Source organism: Chanodichthys erythropterus, chromosome 4, assembly GCF_024489055.1.
Source record: "Chanodichthys erythropterus isolate Z2021 chromosome 4, ASM2448905v1, whole genome shotgun sequence".
In the NCBI taxonomy this organism is placed as follows: domain Eukaryota; kingdom Metazoa; phylum Chordata; class Actinopteri; order Cypriniformes; family Xenocyprididae; genus Chanodichthys; species Chanodichthys erythropterus.
In genome coordinates, this window is record NC_090224.1 from 30,542,653 (window position 1) to 30,554,259 (window position 11,607).

The window sequence follows — 11,607 nt, forward strand, 5'->3', positions numbered from 1 at the left end:
CTACACGCTCAGCGCTCACTCATTCACCCTCAAACACTCTCCGTTACTCGAATAAGCCCAGCCCATTCATTAACATAGAATTTGCATACAGGTTGACTTTAAAAATGAAAACAATAACTGTGAAATAAAAGAAGAAATAAAATGAAAACTAAACTTTACATTTTCATTTGAATTGTGTCTTTTATTGCATGAGCATTAATAAAAATCTTTGTAAAAAATATTTTTCATTTTAATATCGGCAGACTTGCTTTGAGAATGTATTGATAATGAAATGTCAAATCAACTATTGCATTTTATTTTTCAATTTGACAAGGATGATGCATTTTTACCGTGGAAAGGAAAATTAAAATGAAATCACTTTCAATTTTGTCACATATTTTGCGTACTTTTAAAAACATACATTTACACACAAACTGACAACCAACCGCAATTTTCAGATGCCATCTTTATTTTTTCATTCATTCATTTCATTCTAGGGATGCTCGCATTGACCGTTTAACCGTTAACCGAAAGTAAGAATTTTAACCGATTAATACTATCAGTTAAACGATTTTTTTGTTTTTTTTGCTGCATGGTTAAAGAAAAATATGCTATATATATACATATATGCTTATTTGTTAACTCACCGGGCGTTTCACACGTGCCAGACATATTTCGCTAAGCAACAAGCAAAATGAAGCGAGCGAAAAGAAGTACTGACCATTTCCAAGCAATCGATCACAGCGTGCTAACGTTTTAGGACAGGTCGATGGTATATAAATCGTGGCCGAACGTTAGCGTTTGTCAATCAAGCAAAACCGTCCATTCAGAAACCGAGAAATTTGACACTTTAAGGTAAGAGGCTGATCTCTCAGATTGACGCGCGAGCTGGCTTGACTGAAGGATTTGTAGTTTATGGACTGTTTTGAGTTAAAAGCATTGATGGCATCAATAAAAGAGATATCTAAAAGCGAAACGAAAATTATTGCCTCGACCGGCGACACAGTGGGGAGGACGCACGAGAGGAGACCTGCGCGTTCAATTGGTATGTGTATGCTACTGTAATACTGCATAATACAAAGCTTATCAGTGGCATGCACTTTGATCACGAAAGTGAAAGTGCCTTTTGCGGTCGCATAGCGGTGCCCCCGCGTTCCCATTTCTCTCGATGTGAACCGTGAGCTCCAGTCCATTACAATTCAGGGCCATGGTATACTTCATTTCCCGCATTCCGCTTAGTCTCGTGCGCGAGCCTTTCAAAGAAACTCCTTTGCCCATGAGCGCGGAAAGACGCGTTCGGTGTGCACACGTGCACCGTCCGTGGTCATAACAATAACAATCCTTGAGGTAGGCCTGCTATTTTTATTTGACGGAAAAAATGTCTAAAATACCGGTTGTTAAAAGCTTCAATGGATTCACCGTGTTTTTGTTTTGTCATCTTAATTTGTTAAACATTTAAGTGAAAAATATTTAGTGTAGGCCTATTTATTTTATGCCTTTTATTTAAATTATTTTTTTCTGCTGTCAGAAACGCTGCAGGTGCGTGACAATTTGATAATGTGAATCCAGGTTCTGTTGTTTATCTGTTCTATGCTGCTGTTTGCATGTTAAAATAAACCCGTGGAAGACACAGATACTCGTCAATTGTATTTTTTATTTAATGTCATATTATATAGGCTATACAATATTATAATCTTATCAGTTAACGGTTAATAATCGGATAACGAGCGTCGGTTGTCGGTCGAGAAATTTAACCGAAATGAGCATCCCTATTCACTTTATTTATAAAGCACTTAAGCTCAACTGTCACAGAATGGAAAGCAAAGGATTATGAGATAATCAAAAGCGGGGAAGGATACATCTATGCGGCCTTCAAAAAATTATGACGGTATCTCAGAAGACAGAAAGTGAAGCTAACATTGGATTTGGATTCAGACATGACTTGCTACCTTGAAATGCATGCTCCAAAGGCAGCATTTTAAAGCTTTTGGATTCAGCCATAATATAGCTAACATATATAATTAATTTATGGCTGAATATATTAGGTATATGAGCATATTAGGTATATGTAACAATCAAAGTATTTATCATATAGAAAAATATCAATTCTGCTGTTGTTCATAAATACCAGTAGTGATGTACAATGAAGATCTTGTCATGACGCAGGAAATAGAGCCATCAGTGTCCGAATGTGTAGTGAGGCAGGGTCCCTACTGTCCTTACCAGTGCCCGAATTTGTGTACACGATATACTGATTCACAAACTAGGGAGCTGATCGAGGGGCAATTTACATGACACGTTTTCAACTAAAAACGTACAACTTTTCATGCGTTGGCCACTCATTTACACGACAACGGTGTTTTGTGAAAACACAGACTTTTGAAAACAGGTTTCAATTTGCAAAAATGGTAACATCACGCACAAGCGTATTATGTGTTTACATGTTCTATATGCACGTACTGTTTCTTTACAGTAGCAATTACTGGCCAAGCATGCATAATACAGCATTTTTCGCAGATGCACGTGAACAGGGATTGTTTTGACAATGTTGTTGTCACTCTGTACGTAAAAAATGTAAAGGAACAACTTTTTAGTACATTGTTGCGTAAACAGCCTGGGATGCACCTACTTATTTCAGTTCAGTAGAACTCTCACCGAACAAGCTCATGATCTGAATTAATATGTGTGTGTGTTTGTGAGTGAAAATTGTGTGTGTGTCATAGTAAATTAGTAATTGCTAAAGGGATAGGTCACCCAAAAATGAAAATTTGATGTTCATCTGCTTACCCCCAGTGCATCCAAGATGTAAGTGACTTTGTTTCTTCAGTAGAAAACAAATTATTTTTAACTCCAACCGTTGCAGTCTGTCAGTCTTATAATGCATAGCAATGGGAACTTCGTCTATAAGAATAAATAAAACATGCACAGACAAATCCAAATTAAACCCTGTGGCTCGTGACAACATGTTGATGTCCTAAGACAGGAAATGATCGGTTTGTGTGAGAAACCGAACAGTATTTATATCATTTTTTACCTCCACTATGTCTCGTGCTTATACTTCAATGAGTGCGAGACATCACTTCCATTGTCAGAGCGCGAACAGACCTCACTAAGCGAATGCTGAACGCAGTTGGACATAGTGGTGTTTTAGAGGTAAAAAATTATATAAATACTGTTCGGTTTCTTGCACAAACCGATTGTTTTGTGTCTTACGACATCAATGTGTCGTCACGAGCCGCAGGGTTTAATTTGGATATGTCTAAGCAAGTTTTATTTACTCTTATAGACAAAGTTCCCATTGACACACATTATACGGGTGACAGACTGCAATGGTTGGAGTTAAAAATAATCAGTTGTGTTCTACTGAAGAAATAAACTCACCTACATCTTGGATGTACTGGTGGTAAGCAGATAATCAAATTTTCATTTTTGGGTGAACTATTCCTTTAAGTCTGGTCTTGAAGAACATGGTTTCATGCAGGTATTCTTAGTCATTTTGATTAATCTCTCTGTGTGTGCATTGCTGAAACAACTCACCAGAAATCCCAAGTAGCAGGTGTTAAATTAAGCAGATCTTTATCATATCCTTTGTGTTCCACGAGATACCGTGCAAAACTCTCATAGATCAGCTGCACACAGACATAAAAAGAAATAAATGTAATTACTAACAGGGGGGTACAGTGATAAGATGTCAGGCCTAACCATAACTGAAGCTTCACCTCGTGTTAGTATAGGTAGGATGCCCGTAAACTACACGTCAGATGCAATCAATGCAAATGGTGAATGCATAAACGTCCTCCTAGAATGACAGATAAAGTAGACAATCCTCTCTCTCATTCTCACTGTGTTCTAACAAGGCCTGCAGAAGAGATCGATCTTTTACATCAGCGCATCAACACGCGACTGTTCCGCTCCAGTTCCAGTAATGTAAAGCAGACAGAACAAATCATATACTTCTGATTTATTATAACAATGTGTAAGTGTTCGCGCACTGTAAGCCTTATTTAAGGTCGATTGTGTCATGATATGCATGATGCCAGTACGACTCACCCTGGAGGTCTCCTTCAAATAGTATCGACAGAGCGTGTGGTCCAAATCAAAGCCAATCACATCACACTCCGACAGCGAGAAGTATTCACTCATTGTACAGCCTTTAGAAGGAATGGAAAAAGATTAAAGAATCGTGATGTCTTGCAATGACAGCGGTGACTTAAAGCTGTCGATGCAGCTCGCTCGGTGGCGGCAGTCTGCAATGTATTTGTCTGTTCTGCAACACGTGGGATAGAGGCGACAACAATGTTACACGGAAGGCGCAGTCACCCAAAAACGTGTATCGGCATTTAACGCGGAAATACTATGCTACAGTGCCAGTTACAACATTACATATTATCAACACGGATGTATGTTTCATGCTTGCTTATAGAGGATATAAAGTTACGAGCGTAAGAATATATGAATATTCGCGCATTTCCGGGTGTTGTTACCGTAATAACCCGAGAACAATGCACGTCACTTCTGATTATTGAACATTTATCAGTTATGCATGGGTGAAACTGTAGTGTAAATTGTAAAATAAATCAGTATTCTCAGGAATAAAGTACTGTGGGGTTTCCAGTCATTGATTACAAAAACAAAGTGTGTGTGTTTGTGTGAATTATTTTTATTTTCTCTTTGGAAACTAAAATTCCATCATGTTTTGTAGGCTAATAATTTCTGTATAAGTAGGCTAAACAATAAAACCTCTAGCATACATTCAGGCAAGTGTCAATGCTGTATTGATTAATAATAGTTTTATTTATTTATTTAGTTTTTTTTTTTTTAATGTTTGGTTATATTATTTTTGTGTTATATTATTTTGCTTTGTGTTTTAGCTCTATTTTAATTCCTACTTCGACATCTGTGAATGTGACTGAATCTGATGCAAGCAGATTTATTAAAAATACCACCTTAACTAGATAGTAGTGTTACTTATCCATTGTCTGATGTGGTTTTTGAACTTTTGTTATGTTTGCCTAACTGACCAGGCAGAGACAGAAATGGCAGATGTTGTCCATTTACCCTATAATTACAGTCTCCACATAATTCTACTCCAATTAATCCAGTGCAATATATTAATCATATTGATTACTTGACCTGACCTGAGGAAGCATTTCAAATTGTATTAATTTTAAAGCTGTTTCGATCTATCGGAGTTGAGACCATCTTCAAAGGCTTTAGACATTCTTTCTCTTGGGTTACAAGAAAGCTAATGTTCACTATAAAATCTCAATTTATTCTAGAACAAACTGACTTTTTTTTTCTTTTCTTTTTTTCTCAGATTTAGCCTAGGAAGCACTGAGTATTTTAGGGCACTATTACTAATGTCAGGTGCTGTTCTCTTCAGCAGTCACGCTCGTGTTGATTACTTCACACTTCTTTCAGACCCCCACTTTTTCTGCAAACAATGTTTATTTAAGCCTAAACAGCTGAAACTGGGATTTATTTACATTTTAGTCTAAACGTGCTCCTCAAAAGAGCCAGCAGATGGCAATGTTAAACGTGTGGTGTCAGAAAGAGCCAAGCACATTAAAGGGATAGTTCACCCAAACATGAAAATTTGATGTTTATCTGCTTACCCCCACTGATCCGACTGAAGTGACTTGTGGCCAAGTATGGTGACCCAAACTCGGAATTTGTGCTCTGCATTTAACCCATCCAAGTGCACACACACAGCAGTGACACCACTATGTCCAACTGTTCAGCATTCGCTTAGTGAGGTCTGATCGCGCTCTGACAACGGAAGTAATGTCTAGCACTCATTGAAGTATATGCGCGAGACATCACTGTCGTTGTCAGATCAGACCTCACCAAGCGAATGCTGAATGCAGTTGGACATAGTGGAGTATTAGAGGTAAAAAATGATATAAATACTGTTCGGTTTCTCGCACAAACCAATCGTTTTGTGTCTTAGGACATCAATCTGTCGTCACGAGCCGCAGGGTTTAATTTGGATTTGTCTAAGTAAGTTTTATTTACTCTTATAGTAGAAGTTCCCATTCACTCCTATTATTTGACTGACAGACGGCAGCGGTTGCAGTTAAAAATCATCATTTGTGTTCGACTGAAGAAATAAAGTCACCTACATCTTGGATGGGCTGGGGGTAAGCAGAAAAACATCAAATTTTCATTTTTGGGTGAACTATCCCTTTAAAGGATTAGTTCACTTAAAAATTAAAATTATCCCAAGATGGCAGTGAACAGGGCTAACGAGTTTGAAGCTCAAGAAAGTGCATCCATCTATCATAAATGTACTCCACACAGCTCCAGGGGGTTAATAAAGGTCTTCTGAAGCAAAGCAATGTGTTTGTGTAAGAAAAAAAAAATCCATATTCAGTATTCAGTTTACACAGTTCAAAACGCTTACGCCCTACACCTTCCAAATTCAACTTACAAAAAAGCGTAACTGACGCAACATCAGTTACGCTTATTTTTTTGTACCTTGAGTCGGTCTGGCGGAATCTAGATATTTTACTTTATAACTTAAATATGGATATGTTTCACATTATAGGCCATGTGGGTGGATGGAGACCATTTATCATTGAGGAAGTTGTAGCCTATATGTTATCTAAAGAACATGCACATTTCATATTTCAAAACAGCAGTGCAAATGTTGGAACAGTGTGCTTGATGCATGAGAACAAACCTCATTGGTTCTTGCGGAAGCTCAAATGTGCTGCGTAACACAAAGTCCGCGCAGGTATCCGTGATCCTGAATAGTGACGAGAGCATCAGAGCTGTCGTGCTGCATGCGGGGGTAAACATCAGGCTGTGGCAGACGGAGGAGACAGAGGTTCTGAAAAGCAAGACTTCAGGAGCCTGATCAATTCAATTCCTTTAATTCCTTAAGCCAGCAATTACACACACACACACACACACACACACACACACACACACACACACACACACACACACAAAAAACAGTTGTTTAAAACACTTTAATGCAGTAATTTGTCTGTTATTAAAAAAACATGTTAATCTGCTTTATCAATGCAGAAATGTTTTCTGAAATCACCTTCTGAAAATGAAGTAACTTAACAAAAGTCAAGGGTCAAGAGCCCAACTAAAGCAAACGCTAACCATGATGGTGACTTCAGACAAAACATTTTCAATAAGATATCAACATGTAAAACCTCTGTTAATTCTCAATAAGAACTGCTGTAGACATCTGACAGAAATGTGGTTAAAAAAAGTCAGTGCAAGTGAAGATGGTAATGCTGTTTGTAGAGTTGTATAATCAGATCTTAAAAGATTTATTGTCTTTTCAGTTCATCTAAGGCTGTGGAAGAAGTTCGTAGTTTGTGTTCTTATTTCTCTTTCTTTCAGTGCTTGTTCACAGATATTTGAATGATTGAAAGTATGGTACAGGAACATCATACTAAGCTTTAAATAACATTCTACTAATTATTTATCCAGTCCATGTCAGGGTTTTTGTATTCCTTACGTACATAATTTTGAAACACTAATTTTTCATTATTATGTTTAACTTTTTATAATTATTGCAAAGTCATAAAATCTGCCTCATGGTATCAAAACTAATTATGTTGTGAACATTCTTTTACAGTTTTTTACAGACGCTAGGACACATTTCTCAATACTTAGGTCACTTTTGCAAAACTCTTCACACAGTGAGCACAACAGAAGTCTATGTGGGCTAAACTGAGGATCAATTATCATTGCTTTGGCACAAAATGCATTCAATGACTACATCTCTCAAATTTCATGAATTCTTTTCTCACTCAGACACAACAACTGCCAAAACTCTGTGTACGTACAGGCCAATCTGCACACGCTTACATACTGTTTTCAAAACTGTTAAACTTATGTTCAAAACAATAACATCATACAAAACTGAATAAGACAGAAATATGCTGCATTTCTACAGTAATATTGTAGTGAAATATATTTTAAATCTTAAAATTAAATGCTATAAAAACAATTGGATTGTATCTGTATCAGTGGATGGTGTGTATACAAATTCTTGTATTTTGGAATTACTCAGTGCAAAAAAATAAATATAAATAAACAACATAAAAAATTGACAAATTCTGCATCATGTATGATTCATTCCAGTAACATATATTGCAGTGAATTATAAACAGAGATGTGTCCTTGTTTTACATAAGAAAACATTGTATAATGCTACATGTTGTTAGTGTTTTTCATGTCATTGTTTTGTGGGTGACAAAGTGTGTTTGTCGGCTGTCAACCTTTGCTAGTGTTCTGAAAGAATAACATGATTTGAGACCTGAATAAAGTGATTTGGTAGTTGTAGTGCATTTTGAATGTGAAATTAACTGCTTTGCCAAGATGAAAGTTGGTTAGGAGAACTGTGTGAAGAGTTTTGCAAAAGTGACCTAAGTATTGAGAAATGTGTCCTAGCGTCTGTAAAAAACTGTAAATATGTGGAACTCATTCGATAAATCACCATTAGATGGCGCAAGTTAGCAGCATTGCCCTGTAAGGCTGGAATTGATTTTCACTTGTAACTGAAGATAAAATAATGAAATAAATGAAACAGGTCATTTAAGATCCTTTTAAAGACTTATATCAAGTCAAGTCACTTTTATTTACAGGTTGTCAAAGCAGCTTCGCAGTGATAAACAAGAAAATAGCAGAATCAATTAAACTCAACTATGGAAATTATGCTGTAAAGCAGCAGACAATAGTGTCACTATTTAGCTCAAATTTAGCTTATAATTATGTCTATAGCCTGCTTCACCACTGTCAAATCGAGGTGAGCCATTCAACCTAAGGGGCGACGTATCCTATAAGGGATACAAACATTTGAGAGGCTGTGGGGAGAGGCAGGGAAAGTTTGGGTCTCATTTCTTGGTTTCAGGTTGAAAGGGTGTTTGTTGTGAATATTTAGATCTGGTGACTTTGTTCATAATTTTTTTGTTTAGCTTACGGGCAGCGTTTAAAAACAACATGACCATCTGTAGTCAGAAATCTAACCTTCTTGATACATTTCACATATTTACAATATTTGTAGGGGACTTACATGTTTAAAAAAAATTGTTGTTTAGTGTTAGCTTAGTTTGTTATGTTGAAATTTTATGAATTAAATTTTTCATAATTTGTCTGTAAATGTTTGAATATCCCAGGATACGTTGCCCCTTTGGGGGTATAAATTCATTGAAAACAGAATGTTTGTTTGGTAATGTGTATTACAACATAGCCAAAATGTTTAAACATTTATTCTCTCATAACTGAAACATTCTTTGTAAAATTCTGTTGAACAATAAGTATAATGCCTATTTATGAATATATTGCATAATGTCGTATAATATTTAATACACAATACCAGCAGCCATATCACCCTGTAGCCCAAGAACGGTTGCCTATTGAAGCTAAGCAGGGCTGAGCTTGGTTAGTACCTGGATGGGAGTCCTCCTGGAAAAACCAGGTGCTGGAAGAGATGTTAGCGAGGCCAGCAGAGGGTGCTCACCCTGTGGTCTGTGTGGGTCCTAACACCCCAGTATAGTGTCGGGGACACTGTATTGCAGGGATGGACAACTCTGGTGCTGGAGGGCCAGTGTCCAGCAGAGTTTAGCTCCAACCCTAATCAAACACACCTGAACCAGCTAATCAAGGTCTTTAGGATTAGTAGAAAGTTATAGGCAAGTGAGTTTTTATCAGGGATGGAGATAAGGACACTGGCCCTCCAGGAACGGAGTTGTCCATCCCTGCTGTATTGTAACAAGCACCGTCCTTTGGATGAGACGTTAAACCGAGGTCCTGACTCTCTGTGGTCATCAAAAATCCCATGGCACTTAGGGTAAAGAGTAGGGGTGTAACCCCCGGTGTCCTGGCCAAATTCCCTCCATAGGCCCTTACCAATCATGGCCTCCTAATAATCCCCATCCTTTGAATTGGCTCTTTCACTTTCACTCCTCTCCACCTACAGCTGGTGTGTGGTGTGCGCACTGGCGCTGTTGTACTGTGGCTGCTGTCGCATCATCCAAGTGGATGCTGCACACTGGTGGTTGATGATGAGAGACCCCTGATATGACTGTAAAGCGCTTTGGGTGTACGGTTGTACATAGGAAAAGCATTATATAAATGCCTCATTCATTCATTCAAATTTCTAGGCCTTATAAATTATCAATATGACCAAAACTTTGCTGAAAACTTGTACAATCTACTTCATGTCTTCTGTACTCTGATTGATATTTCATACTTTTTTTTTAATCAAGTAAAGTCCTTTTGCTCAGAAATCTTTAATGATTTCTATAAAGTAAATGTAAGATAAACATTTACTGTACTGAAGCAACTTGGGTTTACTTGATTATTCATTCATTATTTTTGTACAGTATAGTCCAAAATTTTGGAACCACTTTTTAATGTTTTTAAAAGAAGTTTCGTCTGCTCATGAAGGCTACATTTATTTAATTAAAAATACAGTAAAAACAGTAATATTGTGAAATATTATTACAATTTAAAATAACTGTTTTTAATTTTAATATATTTCACAAAGTAATTTATTCCTGTGATGGCAAAGCTGAATTTTCAGCAACATTACTCCAGTCTTCAGTGTCACATGATCCTTCAGAAATCATTCTAATATGCTGATCTGCTGCTCAAGAAACATTTAATGTGTACAATTGTACAAAATATTTGTGTACAATATTTTTTTTTCAGGATTATTTGATGAATAGAAAGTTCAAAAGAACAGTGTTTATCTGAAATCTAATCTTTTGTAACATTATAAATGTCTTTACTGCCACTTTTGATTGATTTAATGCATCCTTGGTGAATAAAAGTATTCATTTCTTTAATTTCTTTTCAAAAAAATGAAAATAAAAATTCTTACTGACCCCAAACTTTTGAACAGTAGTGTATAATGCTACAGAAGCTTTGTATTTCAGATAAATGCTGTTCTTTTGAACTTTCTATTCATCAAGGAATCCTGAAAAAAAAGTACACAACTGTTTTCAACATTGAAAATAATCATAAATGTTTATTGAGCAGCAAATCAGCATATTAGAATGATTTCTGAAGGATCATGTGACACTGAAGACTGGAGTAACGATGCTGAAAATTCAGCTTTGCATCACAGGAATAAATTACTTTGTCAAATATATTTAAATAGTACACAGTTATTTTAAATTGTAATAATATTTCACAATATTACTGTTTTTTACTGAATTTTTAATTGAATAAATGTAGCCTTGGTGAGCAGACGAAACTTCTTTCTTAAAAACATTAAAAATCTTAGTGGTTCCAAACTTTTGGACTGTACTGTATGTTAAATATAAACATTCTTTTCACATTTTTTCATGTTAATGTAAATGTCAAAAATGACAACTTTTGGGGAATATTTTCCATCTCTCAATTATCATTAAAATGCAATGAATTGCATGTATATATGCCATAAAAGCATGATGTATAAATGTGTGTGTGTGTGTGTGTGTGTGTGTGTGTGTGTGTGTGTCAGAGTAACCCACACCATTTTATACATTTTACAAAACTGTAGAAGTAGCAGAAGAAGTAGTCTACTCACGGGGAAAAAATTAGTGAAAATTATTTAAAGTTTAAATAATTGTTCGCACTTCAATCAGGTAATTTTTTTCACTTTTGTTTGCTTCA

At 36.3% G+C, this 11,607-nt stretch overlaps 1 protein-coding gene across 3 annotated transcripts in view; it reads right to left on the minus strand.

The window, feature by feature from the left end:
* nt5dc1 (5'-nucleotidase domain containing 1) overlaps nt 1–4,456 on the minus strand; it is a 72,902-nt gene extending 68,446 nt beyond the window's left edge. For all 3 annotated transcript variants that reach the window (XR_010894934.1, XM_067383417.1, XM_067383418.1), the window contains exons 1-2: nt 4,030–4,456; nt 3,517–3,608 (exon numbers count right to left, since the gene is read on the minus strand). Coding sequence is in view for 2 of the 3 variants with exons in the window: in XM_067383417.1 (XP_067239518.1) it covers nt 3,517–3,608; nt 4,030–4,122 (185 nt within the window). In the remaining variant the exon portion in view is untranslated. The remainder of the gene's footprint in view (nt 1–3,516; nt 3,609–4,029) is intronic.
* Nucleotides 4,457–11,607: the final 7,151 nt, after the last annotated feature.